We start from the raw sequence: 24805 nt of genomic DNA, 5'->3' as shown, positions 1-24805 counted from the left end.
ATTCAGTAAAGCTATCTCCATTCCAAATCAAGAAGCAAAAACGATAAGTAAAGAATTCGTCACGAAGATCGTTTTAGAACATGGAATACCAGAAAAAATTTTAACAGACCAAGGCACCAATCTCCTAAGTGAGTAGATAATATGAAAGAGATCTAACTCAGGGATTTGAAGGGGGTGAGGTAAGCAGAGGAACCGATTACTTCACCCCCCGGTACTGATGTGTTCGTGGGAGGGGGGTGGGTTATCAAGTGTCCCCCAGATTGAGGGAGAAGGGGAGGTACCAAATGTCACCCAGATTGAGGGAGAAGGGGGGGTACATATGGTTCTGCAGGTGGAGTGTGGTGGAGGGAGTGTTCTCTCCGACTGATTGCGGAGGTCTGGTGGTGAGAGAGAGGAATGTCAACTGTTATAGATAAAATATTCACCCCCACTCTGTTTATCCATAATGTATATTTTCAATAAATAATTAGATTAATAATAAATTTTTTATATCCCCATGGTAACGACGCGATAGGCGTTTGCAATGCGGTAGAGAGAGACGGTGCTATAGGCGTTTGCAGCGCGGTAGCGAGAGACGATGCTATAGGCGTTTGCAACGCGATAAAGAAAGACGATGCTATAGGCGTTTGCAACGCGATAGAGAGAGACGATGCAATAGGCGTCCGCAACGTGGTAGAGAGAGATGATGCTATAAGCGTTCTATATAGCGTAGGACAAGGAGAGTATGATGTGGTGTAAGAAATAAGGCGCTGTATGTGTAGGATAAGGAGTGCATGATGATAGGAAAAGGAGAGCATGATGGTAAGAAAAGAAGATATGGATGCGAGAGAAAGAATAGAGAGGAAGGAGGATAGCATGTATGGTGAAAAAAGGATAGCGCTATAGGCGTAGGACAAGGAGAGTATGATGTGTAAGAAAAGGAGAGAGCATGATGGTAAGGAAAGGAGAGAGCAAAGGAGAAGGCTGCAGTAAAAAAAATATAAATGTAACTTATTAAGATATTAAAAGTATTCTTGACACATTTCCAATATAATAGCTCAGATTAACTACGTATTTCGATTAAAAAATAATATATATATATATAAATGTAACTTATTATTATATAATATATAAGAAAGATAGGATTTTATAAAGAAGATGCAAAGCGATATATATGTTTAATATATATAATTTTTATTCAAAATGTGTTTTCATACATATAATGTGTGTGTGTGTGTGTGTTTGTGTATGTGTTAAAATTATTATAATATAAAAATATAAAAAAGAATTAAAATTATAATAGAAAATTTAAAAAAATTAAAATAATGATCTAGGGTAGCAGCTCTGAAACAGAAAAAACATAATTTTATTAACATCTTAAAAAATATTTTCTAAAATGATAAAAATTATAAATACAATCTATTCAGAATCTCTCTCATCTGACGACCTGGAGTCCTCCTGCGGAGTTTCGGGGGAGCCACGGTTCCTCTGTCTCCCATATCTCACACGGAAGCTCACCAAAGAGTTTCCACAAACAAAGACGATCCTCGTTAAACTGAGGAGTCACCTCCTCGCATCTCCGGTTCTCGAGAGTGTCGCTCCAAAGATCACCTATGCGTATAAATCTCTCTCGCGGCGCCGGTACATTCTTTTCAAAAACATCTCGGTGTATATGCGTGTACAATTCATCCACGCTACACTTACACAATAATAGTTTTTGTTGTTTTCACACATAAGTCCTCGGTGTATGTGCGTGTATAATTCATCCACGCTACACTTACACAATAATAGTTTTTGTTGTTTCTACACATAAGTCTTATGTTATACAAACCGGACACATATTACAAGGTAATATTTGATATAACGGATTTTGACACTCGCTACAAAATAGTCCGAGAATTAATGAGTAAATATTAATTGCGTGTACCCGCATAGCACGAATCTCTTCAAAAAGTTCCGCCACTCTCATAAAACATGATGCGCAGAAATAAGTACTATCTGTAGTTGCATAATAAAAATATATGCAACACATCCTTTTTAGTTAATCATACGAATTAATTTCCGGTAAGTCTATATCACGATAGATTCTTTCCGAAAAAACACTTTCGTCACTATTATAGTCACTGTCCTCTAAGGGTGGTACTTCAATGTTCGACCCCTCTTCGTCAGAATCATCCATATTATCATCACCATTATTTTCAATATCATCTAAACCGATATTCTCAATATTGTCATTATTTTCATCCTCACTGTCTTCTAGTGGCACTTCAATGTCTGATTCCTCTTCGTCAGAAATGATCATTAAATAATCATCATTATCTCTGACATCATCAAAACCGTCATTATTTTCATCCATATTTTATTAATATTATATACAAAGCACAGATTTACGGAAGACACGAGCACAATGCACAGACTTACTCGCGACACGAGCACGTTAAACTTCATCTTAGAGCATAGAGAAAAAACTAGCGCCACGCGCATTTATCTCAAATATATAACACAAGATCCCATATCTCATCTCTTTCTAAATAGAGTATCTCTTTCTAAATAGACTATTGCATATGATCCTATGAGAGGTAAACAATTTCAGTAATCTGTCTTTGTTTGACTGAGACTAAGATAGTGCGAGGAGGAAGAATAAAATAGTGTGAAGAGAAATATTAATGTTATATAATAATAATAATTTTTTATTTTTTATTTGTTACAAGTATCATAAAGTATATCATTTATAGCACACGCCAACAATTCGCAATCTACGAGTGATCCGCTATCGAACGCGTTACTCTCGCGTATCTCTTTCACAGCATCATTTACATTAGTAATATTGTTGCGTTGCAAAACGTTACAAAATTGTTTAAACTTTTCATTAACGAGATGTGTATTTTGACACAACCATGAATGCATATGATCGATACATTCTTCAAAATCGAATAAATGTAACAATGTTTGAGGTTGCATATACAAAGATTTATTAGATAATATTAATTTAACAATCCTCGATCCGTTTAATGCAATCATTTGGATAGATAGATCCATAATGGCTGACTTTCAGTCGATTGTACATGTCGTTCAATGTCTGTATAACGTTTCTGCATCAATGAGTGCTATAGTACGATAGGCAATACTACTCGATTATCTCGGTTGTCATCAAGTATCAATTCCACATACGACATAGCTCCAACGCTTATCCAATCTCCAAATATTTGTAAGATGTCGGGGTTAAGGTATACCTCTTCCCAAGTATGCAAACCGCACGACGAGATGAAACGCTATATAAAATATTAAAATATATTAAAAAATAATATTTAGAAAATAATATTTAGAAAATAATATTTAGAAAATAATTGAAACTTACATTTTCTTTAATTGAATTTCACCGTTCTCAATCGGAATGTAAAAATTCATCTTGTTGGTTTCTTTTGTGGAGCACATTTTTTTGCACAACCATATGTACGAACAACTGATGCGATACTAAACTATTTAAAGTACTGCGAGCAATTTGTAATATCGCAAAACGTAATGAGGAGGGAAGTATTTCTGACGTTATTTTGCAAGCGCCAATGTAAGGCTGCTAAAAATCATTAAAAATCGTCCCCATGTGCTTTCTCGAGCGCCGTGGGTGCTGTATGATGAAATTGATTCAAATATTCGGTTACAAATGTATACGACAAAGCGTGAGATAAAATTTTTGCTAAATGAAAACATATACAGAACGCCGACAGTACCGATGTTTGCGCTAAAGAAAATTGACTATAAATATAAATAAATATAATCCTATGTGAACAGGATGTCATATTATATTATATTACCAAGAAATATGTGTGAGAAAAAGACATGATATTATAGAAATGATGGATGTTTACACGAAAGAAAAACGTTTCGCAACGCGAAAAGAATATAACGATGAGATATAAATCAGAACAGAGAATCACATTTTGCCATTATTGTCAAAGCTTGTGTGAGTGTACCTTATATGTAAAAATGAAGCAGGTTTTAACATATTAATCCACCTTGATAAATTCGGTGGAGGAGTACTTTGCGTGGGAGGTGCGATGCGATGAATATATCAAGTCGTTGGAAGAGCAGAGTCAAATTAAACGACCGTGAATATCAATCGGATATCAATAATTGTTGATCGCAAAGATCGCGTGACTCGAAGGACTGAAAAATGCGTTGCGCAAACGTTTCGTTCGCGGGTGCCGGACATAGCGCGCATCAAGCTGCACTATTTTGGCGAGAAATTGATACAGCGTTCGAGAACCGTATATAGACTGGTGCAATAATCAATATCAATTATATCGAACCTCGCCAGTTTTTCGAAGACGCGAGTGATATCGTGCTCGAACATGTGCGAGACGCTATTAAAACACACTGCAGTGTGAAAGTGAATACCGTGTTTAATGGTGAGTTTGTGGCAGGTGAAAAGCACGACAATAAAAGTGTAAATATAAAAAACTGTGAACTCTCGTGCATCTGATTTACGCGAATGGTACGAGCAACGCGTTATCGAGCCCACTTTAGCATCTTTCGAAGAATTTCAAGAACGTGATAGTGGGCATTATCGCGTATACTTAATTTGACTGTAAATATAAATAAATATAATCCTATGTATGCGGGATGTTGTATTATATTACCGCGAAAGATAATGATAAAGCGAGCGATAGTTAACGTGCAATCCAAAGACAATGCATGTTTTGCATGGGCAGTGACTGCTGCTATGTACCCCGCTGAAAGAAACGTTGAACGAGAATTATCGTACCCGCGTTATACAGATGTGCTAAATCTTCGAGATATTGAATTTCCAGTGACTGTTAATTAAATTAAAAAGTTTGAAATTAACAACAATATTTCAATCAATGTGTATATCATCGAAAACAAAAATATTGTTCCTATTCGTCTTTCGGAGCAAAAGAGGGACAAGCACGCCAATTAGCTCTACATCCAAGATGCGCAAGATATCGGACATTTCGCGTGGATCAAGAATTTATCCCGGTTCGTGAGTTCGCAACTCAATAAACACAATGGACAAAAATATATCTGCGATCGGTACGTATATTTAATATTATTGATTTTTCTTCAAAATAAATATATAATTATTATTATTTCTATTTTATAAATGTTAAAATATATATAATTATTATTTCTATTTTTATAGATGTCTACATTATTTTTATTCGAATGAGAAACTACAGTCACATATTGTAGACTGCGGGAAGATGAATGACTATGCTATCCGATTACCGAGCGATAAGGCTAAGTGGCTCGCTTTTAACAACTATAACAGGAAGGAGCAGGTTCTTTTTATCGTGTATGCCGACCTGGAATATGTTTTGAGAAAGACGGACAAAGAAGAAGCAGAAAAAATGTATACCAGCATCATCAAGTATTTAGTATCGCTTATTATGTACATTGCTCGTACGACAAATCGTTATCCGCGTATTATTCATGTCGAGATAATAATTGTATTGCATGGTTTGCTGAAGAATTAAAAAATTTAGCAACGCGCGTGAAAACAATTTTATCTACAAATCTTCCCATGGTAAATTTGACGCGTGAAGAATTGGAAAAGTTTAATAGCGCTACTCAATGTCATATATGTGAGAAACCATTCGTGGAAGACGATACGCGCGTACACGATCATTGCCACCTCACTGGGCGGTACAGAGGTCCCGCGCATTCAAATTGCATTCTAAATTATAAGGAATCCTTTTATATTCCAATTATTTTCCACAATTTATCCGGTTACGATTCACATTTTATAATCGAGGAAATAGCCACAGAGTTTGAAGGAAGAATCGATCAACTTCTGATAACTAAAGAAATATACGTTTCATTTACGAAAAATGTTAAACTTACAGAAGACAAATCACATTAAATTACGTTTCATCGATTCTTTTAAATTTCTCACAACAAGTCTCAACAAATTAGCATCTTTTCTCAGTAAAGATAAATTAAAAATTTGACAATCTGAATATCAAAATTTACATGTAGAAGACTTTGATTTGTTAACGCGAAAAGGTGTCTTTCCGTACGAATATATCGATTGTGTAGATATAAATTGCACGATACATGTTTACCTCCGTGCGAATTATTTTACAGTTCCTTGACCGATGACACAGTATCCGAGAGCGATTACGCGCACGCCGAGACTGTTTGGAAGCGATTCTCCATTAGAACGCTAGGCGAATATAGCGATCTATATTTAAAAATTGATGTCTTGTTATTAGCCGATATTTTTGAAAATTTTCGTGACAATTGTATCAAGAGTTACGGGCTCGACCCTGCGCATTACTATACTCTTCCCGGATACACGTGGAATGCTATGTTGAAGCATACAAACATTAAGTTTGAATTGCTTACTGACATCGATATGATAATGTTTATAGAATGAGGTATACGCGGTGGTTTGAGTCAATGTTCCAATAGATACGCGCATGCTAATAACAAGTACATGCAGTCATACGACTCATTGAAACCGTCATCGTATTTAATGTATTTTGATGTAAATAATTTATACGGATGGGCAATGTGTCAATCTTTGCCTTACGCTAGTTTTCAATGGGTCGACAATATATCCAATTTTAATCTATCATCGATCGCGTCCGATTCGCCTACAGGCTATATCCTCGAAGTCGATCTCGAGTACCCGCAACATCTTCACGACGCAGATACTAACTTACCGTTTTGTCCGACACGTGACAAGCCACCCGGCAAGCAAGAGAACAAGTTGTTCGCAACCTTATACGATAAGAAACGATACGTAATACACTACCGCAATCTGCAGCAATGTACGCAACATGGTCTTCGCGTTACAAAAATTCATCGCATATTACAATTCGCGCAATTTCCATGGTTACGTACATATATTGAACTAAACACACAATTTAGAACAATGGCGAAAAATGATTTTGAAAAGAATTTATACAAATTAATGAATAATGCTGTTTTCGGCAAAACGATGGAAAATGTGCGCAATCGCGTAGATGTTAAACTTATAACAAAATGGGACGATAGGTACGGCGCAGAGGCAATGATCCCGAAATCAAATTTTCATAGCAGGAGTGTTTTTTCGGAAAATTTAATCACTGTGGAATTGCGTAGACTCGAGGTGAAGTTTTATAAACCAATCTATGTAGGTATGTGTATACTTGATGTATCGAAGATATGTTTGTACGAATTTCATCACAATTACATGATTCCAATGTATAAAGAAAAATGTAAAGTCATGTACACCGACACGGATAGTCTCATATATCACATTGAGTGTGAAGACGTGTATAAGAATATGAAACGTGACATTGGCAAGTTCGACACGAGCGACTATGTGATAGACAATACGTATGGTATATCGCTTATGAATAAAAAAGTTCCGGGTTTGATGAAGGATGAAAACAACGGTATGATAATGACAGAATTTGTCGAGCTTAGAGCAAAAATGTATGCGCTAAAAGTAGATGGTAAAAAAAATACGAAAAAGATAAAAGGTGTCAAGAATAGCGTTGTCGCGAAAACGATAACATTTGACGATTACATGCAGTGTTTGAACGAAGAAATTGAAATGACGCGGCAACAATCGAGTATAAGATCAAAAATGCATAAAGTATATACCATTTGGCAGAAAAAAATTGTTCTAAGTCCGCATGATGATAAACGATATATGATACCTAAAAGTATTGATACGCTACCATGGGGGCATTACAGAATACCGTTGTAAAAAAGAAAAAAAGAGTATATTTGAATATTATATGTATATTTATATATATGTAAACTTCATATAATATTTGTTATATTTTTACAATACATTATTTTTATTATATCCAAGAATTCCGTGAACTATATCGAATCCCAACCATTTCACAAAAACTTCATTTCCCCTCTTCCTCAATATCTTTTCCACAAGATATATATCGGGATTAGCAACGTGTTGTAGTTCGTATTCGTAAAATCCACCGGCGATGGGATTTCCGCGCGAATCTTTTAATATATATGTCACGGGATTAGTTTTCTGTATCTTAACAATTTCAAACACTTCGGTGGTCCAATTTGGTGTGTAGCCTTTTTCGAATAAAGTCTTGAATTTATTCACGCGCACCGAATCGCCTATTTTAAATTTCGCCGGCGCCGCAATCTTTACGTTGCTGTACACCGTATTTAAAAGTTTATCTGTGATCGCTGGAGTAAAATCGACAGGTGTCATACCGATAGTGCGATGTTTTTACGTGTTGTACTCTTTAACGAGTCTCGATAGTTCGTCGATCCACTTGTAGTTTCTATTGAGCGTAAACATTTTCTACATTTTATTCTTCAAAGTACGATTAAAGCGTTCCATGATCAAGGCTTTCATGACGGAATATGTGGAATGATTAATATTGTGTTTCTTCATGAGGTTTTGTACATTTGCATTGTAAAATTCTTTTCCTTAATCTGTTTGAAAATTTTTCGGGCATCTCGCGCATCGTCTCGAATTATCTCTGCAATCGCATCAGCCGTCTCGCTTCCACCTTTACTCTTGAGCGGTACGACCCACTTGCTCAACACATCGATAACAGTGAGTATGTAATTGTATCCTTTGTTGACTCGAGCATACGGACGCATCTCGACGATGTCGGCTTGCCACAGATCATCGTATCCCTGCACTATGACGTGTCTTCGGGGAAAATTTTTTCTCACCGGCGCGTGTAGTTCGTTCACCAACTGCCGTCTCTCCAAACTATGTTGATTCTTTGCTTTGTCAGTTTTTTTCGATGGTCGTTCGTTGTTCGCTTTTTTATCATTCATTTTCGTTTATCATCCTTTAATAACCGTTCTTTAAGTTCCGTTTTTGACGCGTTTTTCTATGTTTTGTTCGCGTTTCTGACCCGTTCTTAATCCGTTCGCAGCCGTCCTTGCGTTGTTCACCGCCGTTCTTTACTCATTCGAAAATCGTTCCTGACCCGTTCGCAGCCTTTTTCGCAGTCGTTTTTGACTCGTTTGTAGCCGCTTTTAATCGATCGTAGCAGTTCTTGAGTTGTTTGTAACCTTGAGTGTAGCTGTTAAGGACGTGTTCGTAGCCTTGTTCGCAGCCCTGCTTGAAATGTTGATAGCCTCGTTTAAAGCTGTAGCTGTTGCTAGGTCGTTCACTGCCACTGCTATTCATTGTAGTTAGATAGCAGTTCGGTAATCCTTCGTAGCTGTTCGATAATTGTTCGCAGCTGTTTGATAGCCGCTCCTAACCCGTTCACTGCTGCTCATTCAGGTTGATAACTGTTTCCCCCTCGTTGTGCGCCACCTTGCCGTGGTGAGGAGGTTTAATCCTGAAACCTCATGGAACACCCACACGGCTTCGGCCAAGTTGAGTGAACCTTCGGGGTGGAAGGGGAACTAAGAGCGCACAGTACTCTTTATAAGGGTATAAGGGAAGACCCAGCGACTCCCTTAGGGATGACGCCCACCCTTCGGAGTGGTTTAAAGTGTCATCCCAATCGCTGGTAGGGTTGGCAGCCCCGACTTTAATTGCCCGGTGGCGCGGCACCGTTGGGGGAAGATTACTCTCCGCCCGCGATACGGCTGGGTGCTCCTGGCCTCATGAGGGTGCTGCGTGTGTGGGTGCTCCCGCCGCGCAGCGTCCCTCCGGGGGAACGTGGGTGCCGGTTTCGGCCGGTGTCCCACAGTGGGGAAGGCTTTTCTCTCGTGGACAAGCGGCTCAGGGGTGGTTTACCCTTAAGTGCGCGGCCGCGAGGGGAAGTCGTGCGGGTCGATGGTGTCCCGGAACTCTCCGGCCCATCGGGCCGGACGTGCTGGACGGGCCGGTATGGTTCCGGAACTCTCGAACCTACCGGACTGGGCCGTTCCGAGCCGCTCGGACTTATTCCGACGTCGGGGCTGGGACGACGCGGGTCGTGGACGGGCACAGCCCAGCGACTCCGGGTCGATCCAGCTGCCGGGCCGCTTGGATTTATTCCAAGGTCTGGGCCTGGCAGCGGTTGTTGGGTGCCGCCGGCGGTGCATAGCGACACCGTTTCCTCTTCCAAAGCGGTGCACCGTCGGTGCCCCCTTCGAGAACTTTGGCCTCGGAGGGAGCGATAACACGATACGCTGACATGGAGGGCAAGACTGGGCCGGATAGCGGCGACCCAGTCCCAACCGTCCATGGGGCCCCCCGGTTGGCACCACCCGCTGCGGTACCTGCGAGGTCGGAGGCGCAGGACCCCTGAAAGCCCATGGAGGCGTAAAAACCTCCATGGGTTAGTAGGGGGCTGGGGACCAGTACCAGGGATGCCCATCCCCCGGCCCGTATCATATGCTACCCCCCGGGGAAACTTGGGGCCCCGTCGTGGAGTGTTGCCGGTCATGTTTCGGGACACTCTGCGGCGGGTGAGGGTACACCCTGGGTGGCGGAGCCACAGCGGGGCGTGGGATTAATTCAGAAATAGATTTTGATTACGTTTCTAAATTGTCGGTGGCGGTAGAGGACGAGAAAACTCGTCTTTCTGAAGAGATGGGGGGAGCTGTTGACCTCGACGGGGAGGTCCTTGTCAAAAGGACCCCTCCCAAGGTCACTGGTGTGGTGACGATTAATCGTCAGGGAGAAGCAAAGATCGCCTCAGAAACGGTGGCGAAGAAGACCTTGGGAGAAGCTCTGGTAGTGCTCTCCAGGCTTGACAACTCGAACCTTGCCGGGATCAACAACCCGGCAGCGAAGAAAGAAGGGAAGACCCGAGGCAAACCGGATCCGGCATCGTCAAAAACGAAGTTAAAAGACGGAGCCGGGGAGGGGGGTCCAATAAGGACCTGTGTGGAGAGCCCTACTCCAACCCCCTATGCACTGCCAACTGACAGTAGCAAAGGTAGCTGGAGGAACTCTGGTTCCAAAAGGTCTTCCAGGGTCGCGTCACCGACCGGTTCGAGCGCGTCGCGCCGATCCTGATCGCGAATATCCTTTGCTTCGGAGGGTGAGGAGACGGCGCTGCTCACTGACGAGGAGCAGTTTGACCTGGAGGCTCCTGAGGAAAGGGGACGAGGTAGGCTGCCGACAGCGGAGCAATACTACTTCAAACAGGAAGCGGACAGGGTTCGCCCGAGGGAGGGTCAAAGCCAACAAAACTAGGCGTATCCTGGACACGTCCGTCCCGTTTGAGGACAAGGGAAGGAAAGTCGCCAGGTTGGACACCTTCAGGGAAGAGTTCAGCCAGGCCCCGGAGGACGACATTTTTGGTCGCCTCCTTATTGGGGCCAACTCCATCCTGAAGGTTGCCGCGGGGAACCTGCAGGGTTCGCTCCAGGGCCTCCGCAGAAACACGGCAGCGGAGATAAGAGCCGCTTCATGCGCTCTCAACGAGCACCTCACGAGGGAGAGGGACTCCACCGGAGATGACCTCCGAAAAGAGGTCTCCTTCCTCAGGAGAGAGCTGGAACAGAGCTGGAAAGAAATCGAGGCCTTTAGGGCGGAGAGGTCCTGCTCTGTTGCCGCTGCGGCCCCTGCCCTGCCCCATCCAAAGTTATCAATGTGGAGAAGGTCCACCTGGACGTTCATGGCCTGAGGAGTGGAGGAGTCCCTCCCCAAAGAGATGAGGTCTCCCACCCCACGGGCCAAGAAGAACCGATGGAGACGGAGCTCTCCCCCGTACCTCTCGTATTCCCCGATCTCGAGCGCCCAGGGCTCGAGCACCCCCCGGGAGTACTGACGAGCATGCTCGTTGCCAGATTAGGGGCCTGAAGAAGGACGTGGAGGAGATCAAAACCTTCCTGAACTTGATCTCCTCCCGCAAAGGCCCTAAGGAGCCCTCGGATGAGGCTCCTAGTCGAGGAAGAAAGAGGTTGCCGGCGCGAAGGAGAGTAAGGGAGAGGTCATTTCTCCCCCAGACTCCAAAGCCCCAAAGGGCAAGAAAATACCCGAGGCGAATGGGAGACAAGCCCCAGCCTCGGGTAGGAAGAAAAAGAGTAATAAAGGGGAGGGAGGTGGATCCAACACTCCCGCCGCCAATACCGCTCACACCCCCACCCCTCCCGCTGCAGCCCCTGGGCCCAGCAGGCTGAGGAGGCAGACCGGTGCCGATGCCCCATCCCCGGCAACCGCTAAGCCACAGGTGGAGACCTGGGCCACTGTGATCGGGAGGAAGAAGGAACGAAAAGGCGGAAGCACGACCGCTCCCCCCTCTGCATCCCCTCTGTCCTCAAAGGTGAGGGACACTGCTCCCCGAACTCCAACGCCTGGAGCGAAAAGGAAGACCCTGGGGAAGACCACTGCAGCCAATAAACCAGTTGCTAGGAAGCAGCGACAGTCGGCTGCGGTGGTGGTCACCTGTGTCAAGGGGGATTATTGCGACACTATGCGCCTTGCGCGCAGCAAGGTCCCCCTGGCGGGGCTAGGCATAGACGCTATCAAGACGAGGAAAGCCATCACTGGTGCTCCTGTCTTGGAGATCTCCGGGGTCGAAAGCGGGGAGAGGGCCGCTAAACTGGCCTCTGTCCTGCAAGAGGCCCTCAAGGAAAGAAAGAGAGTTAAAGTTTCGCGCCCTGTCAAGACGGCGGAAATTAGAATCCGCTGCCTTGATGAATCTATTGCCGCGATGAAGCTGGTCGTGGAAGTAGCGCTGGCTGGCGGGTGCGGGGCAGCCGACATCAAAGTTGGCCGCTTCACATAGACAGCTGATGGCCTTAGGGCCGTCATAGTTACATGCCCCGTCCCGGCGGCAAACAAACTTGCCAAAGCTGGGACGATCCAGATTGGGTGGAGTAGAGGGACGGTCGAGCTACTGCCCGTTCGCCCTCTACAATGTTACCGTTGCCACGCGCGTGGCCACGTGCAGGCTGTATGCATTGTGGCGGACTGGAGCTAGGCAGTGCTACCGCTGCGGCGAGACCGGGCATGCTGTCTCGGACTGCACCAAACAGCCCAACTGCCCGGTCTGCAAGGAGAGGCGGGCCACAAAGCCGGGGGACCGGCATGCCCTTTTCCCCCTAAAAAGAAGAAGGTGAAAACACCTCCCCCTTTCCCCTTTCAGGTGGAGAGGAGGTGGCCCTGCCCTTCACCTCTCCCGAGGTGACCCCGTCACACAAGGGGGAGCCGAGTAAGGCTCAAAAGAAGAAGTCGGAGGAGCAGGAACTTCCTCCCCAGACGTCATAGCCCGACACTATTACTGTGAGGGGAAGCGTCTCCGAGAAGTTATCGGAAACGTCTCCAACGAGAATGAGATGGAGGTTGTGGAGATGGTGCAGGTCACACTTAACACCCTCACCCCTGTCATGGAGGCAGAAGCGAGTGACGGCAATTTAACCGCCGAATGCGGAGAGGGAGATCTCACTCACAATGAGTAGAGCTCCCTCCTTCCCAATTCTGCAGACGAACCACAACCACTCCTACCAAGCCCGCGACTTATTTGCACAATCCATGGTAGAGAATGGTTGTGGTTTGGGAGTAGTCGCCTATCCCGTACGGGTCCCACCTGATTACGACCGCTAGGTGGGTGATACCTTGAGATCGGTGGCTATTGTAGCCGGACCCGTTGCAGGTGCCCCTCTCCCCGTTTTGCGCGCCCGGAGGGAGGGATTTGTAGCGGCGAACTGGGGCCCATCACGGTGTTGGGGGTGTACCTCCCCCCTAGCTTGTCCGTTCGGGAATACGGCGGCCGTCTAGACGAGCTGGCCGCCTGCATTCGCGGCCTGGCACTGCGCCCGGCCGTCGTCGTGGGGGACTTCAACGCCCACTCTCCTATGTGGAGTTCCTCGCGAACGAATCCCAATGGAAGGCTGGTGGAGACTTGGGCCGCTGTCGAGGACCTTCGGATCCTCAACCAGGGCAGCGGCAACACATTTGTGGGCACCGGGTCCATCGTGGATCTCACGTGGGCTAGCCCCGCTGCCCTGCGAAGGGTGTCGGAGTGGCGCGTGTTGGACCACGTAGAAACCGGATCAGACCACTTATACGTCTGGTTCCGGGTGGTCCTCACGCGCGACGGCACCATACCTCCGCCAACAACGGCGTCTCCGAGGAGGTTGAGATGGGCCCTCAAAAAGCTGGATGAGGACAAACTTCTGGCTTGCATCCATACGGCCTGCTGGCCCGACGAAGGCAGGACGGGTGATATCACCGACCTCAATGTCGAGGCAGATCGCCTCATGTCTGGGGTCGTCGACGCGTGCGCCGCGTCAATGCCCCTTGTCCCGGAAGGGTCGGTGAGAAGGACCTACTGGTGGGCGTCGGAGATCGCTGCCTTACGATCTGAATGCGCCCACTAGGGTCGTCGTCTTCGTCGGGCTACCAGACGATTAAGACCAGACCACGGGATCACCACCCAGACACGCGGATCGAACGCCTAAATTATGACGTGATGAGGACTCGCCTTGGCGCCGAGATAAGAGGCGTTAAGCGTCGAGCATGGGAGGAGTTTATCGCCTCCCTCGACGAGAATCCCTGGGGGCGCCCGTACAAAACTGAAAAAAACTGAAGAAGTCGGGCGCCCCAGTGATAGACTCCCTGGACCCCCAGCATCTTGACAATATCGTCGAAACTCTGTTCTCCGGCGATCCGTTAGAGCCAACCGGCCCGTTGGCCTTAACGACCGGAGCGATCCCTGTCGGGTGGACAGAGGAAATGGGGGTCACAGGGAGGGAGATGGAAGGGATTCTCGAGAGGCTACGGGAGAGCAAGGCCCCCGGGCCTGACGGAGTTCATCGAAGAATATGGAGGCTAACCTTCGATGAACTCGCGATTGTCCTCAGTAGGCTGTTTTCCGCGTGTCTGAAGAGGGGAGTGTTCCCGCAGCGATGGAAGAGAGCCAATCTGCTCCTTCTTCCAAAGGCGGGAAAAGACCCCCTCAGCCCTGGGGTATATCGGCACATATGCCTGTTAGACGAGGCCGGCAAAATGCTGGAACGCATCATAGCCAGCCGTATAGTCAGGCATATGAAGGAGGTAGGACCCGACCTAAATAACTCATTTAAGTTTGGCTTCCGCGAGGGGAGATCTACGATCGACGCGATCTTGCGCCTGAGATCTCTCGCGGAAGGTCATAGTGAGAGGGGCGGGGTGTCACTTGCGGTGTCTCTGGACATCGCAAATGCATTCAACACCCTGCCCTGGGAGCGTATTCGGGAGGCCCTGAGAGATTTTGAGGTCCCCGAGTATCTCCAGAGGATGGTCGGGGATTACCTCTGAGGCCGATATCTCCTTGCCCCGGGGCGGGACGGTCCGATGCAGGCCAGGTCTGTCACTAGGGGTGTTCCGCAGGGATCAGTACTGGGCCCCTGCTATGGAACATCGCCTACGACAGGGTCCTCACCGGTTGGCTTCCCCTAGCTGCGACCTGGTGTGCTACGCTGACGATACCTTGGTCGTGGCTGTGGGGGCCAATTGGATGGAGGCGCGCAACACGGCGAGGCTGGCGGTGACAGAGGTGGTGCGCCGAATAGAAGCGGTCGGGCTGAAGGTCGCGCTCCAAGAAACCGAGGCCGTGTTCATGCACGACGGTTCTCATGGGGCGCCACCGGAAACCCGACTGCCTCTGGGAAGAGACACCCTGTGGGGCCGAGTTTTAAATATCTCGGCCTCCAGATAGACGACACCTGGAGGTTCAGGGAGCACTTTGTTCTCCTAACCCCCAAAGTCAAGGCCTCCGCAATCTCCTGCCCAACCTCGGAGGGCCTGGAGGCGTCGTCAGACGCCTCTAGTGCGACACAGTCTAGGCCATGACCCTATATGGGGCCCCGGTCTGGGCCGAGAGGGTCATGGGAGATCGCGTATTGCGCGAAACGCTTAGAAGAATTCAGCGTCCCATGGCCCTACGGGCGGCGCGGGCATACCGCACCGTCTCGCATAGGGCGGCCATGATCCTGGCCGGCCTGCCCCCATGGGAGCTGGTGGCATGTTCCCACGCCGAAGTATATCGGCGGGTGCGCCAGCTCCGGGAGGCATCCAACAACATCCCCATTACGGCCGGGATCAAGCAACAATTAAGGTGTCAGGCCCGACGGCTCCTTTTGGTGAGGTGGAGACGCCACCTCACCGTCGAAGAGACCCATGTGGGTCGAAGGACCGTCGAGGCCATAGCTCCCTGTTTATCGGAATGATTGACGGGGAGCCAGAGTGTCTCTTTCAGGAGGACGCAGGTACTCACCGGACACGGCTGCTTCGGTGAGTACCTGCACAGGATTGGAAAAAAGGGCACCACCTCTTGCCACCACTGCGAGGATGGGAGGGACACGGCACAGCACACGTTGGACAGTTGTTCGGCGTGGGCAAATGAGCGCCGTGCCCTCATCGCAGTTATCGGTTTTGACTTCTCCCTCAGGACGGTAGTCGCCGCAATGCTGGGGGAGGTCAAATGGAGGGCGGTGGCCTCCTTCTGCGAGACGGTTATGTCGCGGAAGGAGGCTGCCGAGAGAGAGAGAGGGGCGGCACGTTGTGCGACAACCTCGCCGACGTCGTCGTCTTCCTGCGGGGCAGCCCGCTGTCCACTGGGTTGCCGGCGGGGGGGGCTATGCCGCCCCCGCCACCCCCACCCCCACCGCTTCAGAAAGGAAACGGATGACGGCGAGGAGGAACGTAGCCCGGTGAAAAATCTACCGGGGTGCGAGTGCGTTCCTCCCCCCCCTCTTACCACCTGCTGTCAGGCGAAGGATGGATGGCCCCTCATGGATAGAGGGGCCGTATGACCTCGTCTCCCCTTGGTAAGGAGATAGGGAGAGTCCCGGGACTTAGACCCGGGACTGGGGGGACCGGAGATCGGGGTAGGGACCCTGATCTTCGGACTTCGCACCCCCCCATCTGAGAGGGAGGCGGGCTACGTGGAGAGGTGGTGTCCCTCCCGTAGCCCGAAATAATTAACATCACACGAGCGGAAGTCGGAGAGCACAGCCAGCTCTCCGACTAAGCGGTGTCGGCTCTCACCTGGCCGGCACCGCGAGGAAGACATAAATGTCGAGGGGGGGGAGCGTGGAAGATTATGCCACTGGCAATGCCCACGCTCCCCCCGTCAATCGACCAGGCCGGACACCCGCAGGGGTTTTAGTGGGTTAAAGTCCCACATAACCCGCCGACACTCCCTCCCACGGGCTAATGTGGGGTCGGCGGGTATGCATGATGCATTTCCTCTGCGTTAACAAACAAAAAAATAAAAAAAGGTTGATAACTGTTTCTGAGTTAGCGTTGAAATTTGTTTAGCACAATCTGTATTGCTCGCACGTCCTTCTCAAGCGAAGTAAGCTTCTCGTCTGATTCTTTCTGTCAATTTATTAATCTTTTAACGCAGACTACGTACAATTTGTTGACGGCATCGGTGTCAGCCTTAGGTTGCGCTACACGGCGAATCTTACGCGACCTTGCATCGAAGTCTGTAACGACGCGACACAGAGCGTTTTCGTGCACATAACTTTTTACCATTCTATCCCAAGAACCGTTTGTGCCGGTTGCATCATTTCTTAAATCGAATAAGTCAAATTTGTTGATAGGCATTTTTTCCGAAGCTTCGTAAAGTGTCACGCGACGCTGATCGACTGATTACTTTTGTCGAGACACCATTCAATTTATAATAAGACCATCTTCGCGAAGTTCTTCGATAATCGACATGATTTCACTATCGTGAGCATTGTTGCCGGCTCGACGCGAAGCATCCAGTAATCGCAGACGATCTACCAACACGTTTGGATCCAATGCACGTAGTCGATCTTATTGTCGTTTAGAGTCATAGCGCGCGGTAGTATACCTTTTACAGCTTTTCTGCTAGAAAATAACGGTGCAATTACATTTTTATACTTATATCTTTAGTCCCTAATACTGGATTATGTGCTTTGTTCCCATGTTTATGCGCATTCGTCGCTAGTAATATACTTTTATATTTAAGCAAATCATCTTCGGTGTATATTTCATCGTTGGAGATTTTTTTGAAAATTAATTCATAGAGACCCGGCATTCCCGTATATTTTACTTCATTAATATTTTACTTCATTAATAATTATATTATCACTTTTGTCTACGTCAAAATGTTTATCACCGAGGATTATTCCATCGTTAGAAAACTTAATGCCATACACATAATTCATAGCTTTATTTCTATCTTGATTCATAAAAGTTAGTATATATGTATTTTTGTCCGAGTGGACCTAAATGCTCTAGAAATATGTTTACACCTTCGGACGTTTGCAATTCACGTTGAATCGTTGTAACCAACGAATCGGGTGTAGTTTCAAAAATTTCTTCGGCAGGTGGTTGCTCATACGATAATTGACGCGGTTGCGCAATTTTTATCTAAGTAGATGTGTCCGGTATCGTTGATTCGGTGTAGAAGTTATCGGCAAATCATTTAATGAGACATTTAATCGTTTTTGTTTTGAGCTCAAATCATTCAATGAGATTCTTGATCGTTTTTTAACTTTAATAATTTTCTTTTCCACATGGTCTTTTCCGAGTACATCAAACGGCTTGATTTTCGATATGTCGGATTCTACATCGCCGGTATTTTGAAACTGTTTTAGAGACTCATTAATCGACTTAAACGTTTCTCCAACGTTACATCTTTCTCAATTTTGCCAGTTTTTAATGCGCGATATTTTTTGCGAATTCGCTCGTCTGTACAATTTTTCGCGCAATCTTTTCACATCACTATTATCACTGATGTTTTTTTTTATGTAGACGTTGCTCTGTCAATGTTTTGTTAGCAACTGACCACTTTACGGTACCGCAAATTCATTAAAATCTCTTCTGTAGCGTCCATTACTCATCGAACTGTCTTTGTCAATTACTAGAAATCCATACTTGTGCTGCCAACATTTTTAACATAACGCGCTAAAATCATCGTAAGACATGTCAGTATTTACATGATCGTTGTACACATGTCGCAAGTTTGTACCATCTTGTTTAAATAAAATCAACAGATTAGTATTGTTGCGTATAAGATGCTTAGGTATCTTGGCATATGTTTGACAGAGATAGAAACAATCGACGCTTGAGTGTTGACCCATTGAGAAGTACTCTCTTATCGTATCTTGCTTGTCACATGCTACGTCATCAAAAATAAAAACAGAATTCGGAAGCGCCTCTCTCGATGGAATAACATCGCTGTTATTAGAGAATGTAAAGTAACCAATTTCATCTATCGATGATAGTAAATTTTTCAAATACTGATATTTTGGTTGTTGAAGCGATTTTGAATATATGTATTTTTCAAAGCGTATACCGTTTGGACTTTCTATCAAGCTTATCAACAAGTTAGTTTTACCACAATTCGAAGGGTCGCAAATGAGACCGCTATTGTATTCGGTAACATTTTTCCATGTTTGTGTATTTCTTTTTCAGGCATTAGCCTATTGTCAAAATTTGATACTTTAATTACCGTTAGTTGTCGCACGAATCGCATGACTTGTCTAATTAGACTTAACAATACTTTCTGAGGAGGAGGAGGAGGAGGAGAGCCTATTTATAGATGCGCATCAAATCGAAACCGCTCAGTATCAAACATGTTTTTTTTCACTGTCGGATGACTGTGATATTTTCAACCTTACCTCAGAACAGTTACGATATATACCAAAGATTATTTTATTGAAACAGTTTGGTCGTTACGTGGAGCGTCTGTGGGACAAACTTCCGGAATACATAAAGGCGGATTCGGAGATTCAGATCTGTTTTGAACATTACAATCGACTGTGGCAACAAATGCACATTGACGGTCCAGATGATAAAAGATTGTTACGAATGTCAGCGAGAACTGTAAGAAGCTGTGGTCTGTTGAATCGCGCGATAAACGCACTTCCTATCGAATTACATATTCCTGGATATCAGTTTTGCGGACCGGAAATTCGTTTACAAGAACGATTAGCTAGAGGTGATCGAGGCAACAACCCATTGGTGTTCACGTCGCGTGTCGTGAACACGATTTAGCTTACTCGCGAAGCAACGACCTCGGCGAACGACACGTAGCGGATCGCATACTAGCTGCGAGGGCGCGAGAACGTAATACCGCGAAAGATTCGAATTTTGGTAAAAGAGCAGCCGCCACGGCCGTTTGGACGGTCATGAAAGCAAAGACGAAAATGGGTATGGAAATGAAAAAGTCGTCGACGAAGAAAAAGATTACGAAAAAACGAATACTTCCGGTAGCGAAACGCAGGGGCGTATTACCGATTCTACCAGTGTTGGGTGCTCTCGGATCTCTGATTGGTGGAGCGGCTGGTGTAGCAAAGATGAACGGAAAAGCTACACAACGTCAGTTTCAAGAGATGCTACGTCACAATCGCGCTATGGAAGGTCGCGGATTGTATCTCGCGCCATACAAATACGGACGAGGAGTCTCAATGAGAAAGAAAAAAAAACGTCAAAGAGACACTAAAAATGCCAGAGGGTGCAACTACCAACATACAATTGCTGCAACTAGCAAAACGTATGCACATTTCGTATTTTAGAGGTGTTTTTATGCGTGACTCATTACCGATCGGTGGTATATATCGGAACGAGAGCGTATCATAAATTTGGATAACGCTAAAGGCTCGGGTACTCACTGGGTAGCGTATGCAAAGAAGGGGAATCGCGCTATTTTGACAGTTTTGGCAATCTTCGCCCGCCGAATCAATTGGTACGATATTTAAATGTGACAAAAATAGATTATAATCACATATCCTATCAAACTTATAATTAAAGCATCTGCGGACAATTGTGCTTGCAATTTCTCCGAGCGGTCGATGCACGCGAATTTAAAGACATACATTGCGCTATTTAACTTAGTATTTGTTAAACAGTTTGGTCAACATATAATAATTTTAACACATACACAAACACACACACATTATATGTATGAAAACACATTTTGAATAAAAATTATATATATTAAACATATATCGCTTTGCATCTTCTTTATCAAATCCTATCTTTCTTTTTATATATTATATAATAAGTTACATTTAAATTTTTTTAATCGAAATGCGTAGTTAATCTGAGCTATTATATTGGAAATGTGTCAAGAATACTTTTAATATTTTAATAAGTTACATTTATATTTCTTTTACTGCAGCCTTCTCCTTTGCTTTCTCCTTTTCTTATCATCATACTCTCCTTGTCCTATGCCTATAGCGCTGTCCTTTTCTCACCATACGCGCTCGCTTTCCCGCTATCCTCTTTCCTCTCTATTCTTTCTCTCGCACCCATATCTCCTTTTCCTATCATCATGCTCTCCTTTTCCTATCATCATGCACTCCTTATCCTACACATACAGCGCCTTCCTTCTTACATCACATCATACTCTTCTTGTCCTACGCTGTAGATAGAACGCCTATAGCACCGTCTTTCTCTACCACGTTGCGAACGCCTATCGCACCGTCTCTCTCTACCGCGTTGCAAACGCCTATAGCATCGTCTCTCTCTATCGCGTTGCAAACGCCTATAGTATCGTTTCTCTCTATCGCGTTGCGAACGCCTATAGCACCGTCTCTCTCTATCGCGTTACAAACGCCTATCGCGTCGTTACCATGGGGATATAAAAAATTTATTATTCATCTAATTATTTATTGCAAATATACATTATGGATAAAGAGTGGGGGATGAATATTTTATCTATAACAGTTGACATTCCTCTCTCTCACCATCAGACCTCCGCAATCAGTCGGAGAGGACACTCCTTCAACCACCCTCCACCTGCAGAACCATATGTACCCCCCCTTCTCCTTCAATCTGGGGGGACATTTGGTACCCCCCTTCCTTCTCAATCTGGGTGACATTTGGTAACTCCTCCCCCCCCCCCCAACACATCAGTACCGGGGATTGAAGTAATCGGTTCCCCCGCTTACCTCACCCCTCTTAGATTCCTGAGTTAGATCTCTCTTATATTATCTACTTAAGTGAAATGTTTAAAAATACGTGTAAAATACTAAAAATAAATAAGATATAAACGACGGCCTATCATCCAGAAAGCAATGGTGCATTGGAACGATCGCATCGGACATTAACAAAATATTTGTGACACTATATAAATAAAGACTAAACGGACTGGGATACCATTCGCAATGTTTACATATAACACAACATCGCATACAGCTACGGGATACACATCCTTCGAATTGATGTATGGATATCAAGCCGATTTACTTACAGTGCTAACCAAACCGCCTAAACGAACATATAATTATGAAGACTATGCGCAGGAATTGCGAGAAAGACTACGGGCAACAAATCAAATGGCAAAAGAACACCTTTAAGAAGAAAAAGTTAAAGCCAAAAAATATTACGATAAAAATACTAAGAAGTACACTTTGAGGTGGACGACAAAGTGTTAGTATACGACAAAACATTGCGACGAGGACGTTCTAAAAAATTAGAATTCTTATGGACAGGACCGTATACAATAATCGAAAAGAACTCCGATGTAAATTATACAATTAAAAAAGGACGAAAAATAGTACGGTTACATATAAACAAACTAAAACTATTTATAGAACAATAAATAAAAGACAACGATATAATATAAAGCCCTTCACATTACAGGAGTATTATTGCCTGGTGTGGTGAAGGACTAGAAAAACTGGAGTCTTACGAGATCGAGCAATTTCAGCACAGCCCAGGGATTTATTTTGAAAAGGTCGGAAGTCTGAACTACGTAAAAGAAACGTGGAAATTAGTGATAAAACTAGATATAACGACTCTTAGTCAAAGATACAAGCAAATCATGCAATATCTAAAACATACGGAAACGATGTACGAAACCGCCCGATTCCAGCACGATCATTTCAAAGAAACATGCACGAACTTAGATATAATTACGAAAAGAGAAGCAGAATATTTAAAGGGAATTATAACACAAATCGAAACCATATATAAACAACCGACGGACAGACGTAAAGGTCTAGTAGACGGAATAGGCTCATTAGCGAAATCTTTATTCGGAACTATGGACGCGAACGACGAAAAGCGAATCGACGAGCAGTTAAGTTTAATAGGAAATAATCAAAAAGTTTTACAGCATGCGGTAAAACACCAATTAAAAATAATGAACACTACAATAGCGCATATCGACGAATTAGAAAATATAGTCGAGCGAAACGAAAGACTTTTACAAAAAAAAATAACAAAGTTTTTCGAACGCGACAAAATAAACATTTTTTAATAATAACCGTAGTCATCACAGATTTGATACGTGACGCAGAAAATACGATAAAATATTTAACATATATTCGAAGCGGAGCAATGCATCCAAAATTAATGCCGGTAGATAACATTGTTACGCAGCTAAAAGAAGCCATGCAACAACTACCGCAAGGATTATATTTCCCATTTAGAGTTAGCTGCGAGGACTGGTTAACTATAGAGAAGCACACACAAATAAGCGCTTTTTACAATAAAAATAATATATTTACGATCCTATGTTTTCCCCAGATCACATATCCAAACTACGAAATCTTCAGTATCATCGCCCTCCCCGCACCTGATATTAATAATATACGAACAGAAACAGAGATCAATAACAAACTAATCGGGATAGATAAAGAAAAACTAACATATATTACACCAAAAGACAGCGAATTGGAAAAATGTACAAAAATAAATTCAAGCTATATATGCCAGAATACGATACCTCTATACCGTGTGATTCAAAACGTACCATGCGAAGTACAAATGTACATACAACGAAAAAGTTATCATAATAACTGTAACACGAAACATACGATCACAAAGCATTCGATCTGGATCCCATTACAACAACCATATATTTGTCTATATTCGATTGAGGGAGAACAAATTTCAGTAGAGTGCGATGAACAATACGAACAAGTAAGAACAATAAAAAACACGGGAAAATTCACTATGACAGGGAATTGTAAAATAATGACCGGAGAAATGACAATAGAAGCAAAAGAAACAGTACACGAAACTGACATACAGACATACCTACCTAAAATTAATATGACACTATTACGCGACTACAAACGCTGACACAAGACAATGACACACTCGAGGATATACTCAAACACCGAGCAAAATTAACACAATTAAAAACCAAGCTAGAACAAATAAATACTAGTTTAGAAAATAACAACCAAAACTACTTCACCCAAAAACAATTTCTATTTCCAATGGCGACCAGCGGAATAACGACAATAATACTAACAATCATAGTATATATAATTATAAAACAATAAAAATAAAAAGATAGAGTTATCGCCGCGCGAACAACGCGAAATGTACGAGCACACACCACGCGTATACATGGAGCACCAAAGTCAATATTAAAACGTAGCATAAGTACACGATTCTAATTGTAAGAATAAAACAATTATATTCTATATTATGTTAACGCGACAACCAAACTGTAAAATATACAACTAAATATATATATATATATATATAAATTAAAACAGGTATAGATAAAATATGTATAAAGGAAACCCGTGCGCTTTTTTTTCCCTAGGGAAAAGGGATGTTATAGCCCAATAAGCTGTAACCGATATGCTATTGTGAAATAAGGCGAGAAGCTTCGCATACCGCGACTTCGGAGCATTGACCGCGCGTACTAATGACACAGCGATCCTCGCGCGGAACTCAATTGCGAAAACCGGAACACCGCGACGACAATTGCGAAAGGATGCAAGCAAAGAATTCCGACCTTTGGACTCGCTACGCTTGCACCCGATGCGGGTTAAACGACCCGCACGAATTTTGTGCAAGTACGCAGCGCGATAAAAATCCGCCCGCGCTTAGACGCGCGGGCAGTCACGAAATTGAGTTAGTATTAAGAGTTGTACCGAACAATCAAGAATTACGCAGTCTAAGTGCATCGACAGTGAGGAAACGAGCATCCGACAACCGAGCGTGGAGACGAAGAGAGTCGTGTAAGAACGCTTTGTAGAATAAAAGACGCATATCTGC

The 24805-nt window shown here is 44.5% G+C and overlaps 2 protein-coding genes across 2 annotated transcripts; both read left to right on the top strand.

The window, feature by feature from the left end:
* The first annotated feature begins 7012 nt into the window (after window positions 1–7012).
* Window positions 7013–7696, top strand: LOC140676258 (uncharacterized). The gene has a single exon (XM_072911152.1). It carries the CDS (start codon window positions 7013–7015, stop codon window positions 7694–7696), a length of 684 nt encoding a protein of 227 aa, XP_072767253.1.
* A 5978-nt stretch (window positions 7697–13674) lies between these two features.
* LOC140676257 (uncharacterized) lies at window positions 13675–14199 on the top strand. Its single transcript, XM_072911151.1, has one exon. It carries the CDS (start codon window positions 13675–13677, stop codon window positions 14197–14199), a length of 525 nt encoding a protein of 174 aa, XP_072767252.1.
* The last annotated feature ends 10606 nt before the right edge of the window (window positions 14200–24805 follow it).

Source organism: Anoplolepis gracilipes, chromosome 2 (genome assembly GCF_047496725.1).
Source record: "Anoplolepis gracilipes chromosome 2, ASM4749672v1, whole genome shotgun sequence".
NCBI lineage: Eukaryota > Metazoa > Arthropoda > Insecta > Hymenoptera > Formicidae > Anoplolepis > Anoplolepis gracilipes.
The sequence above is the reverse complement of the archived record's forward strand: the minus strand, read 5'-3'. Positions and strand labels throughout refer to the sequence as shown.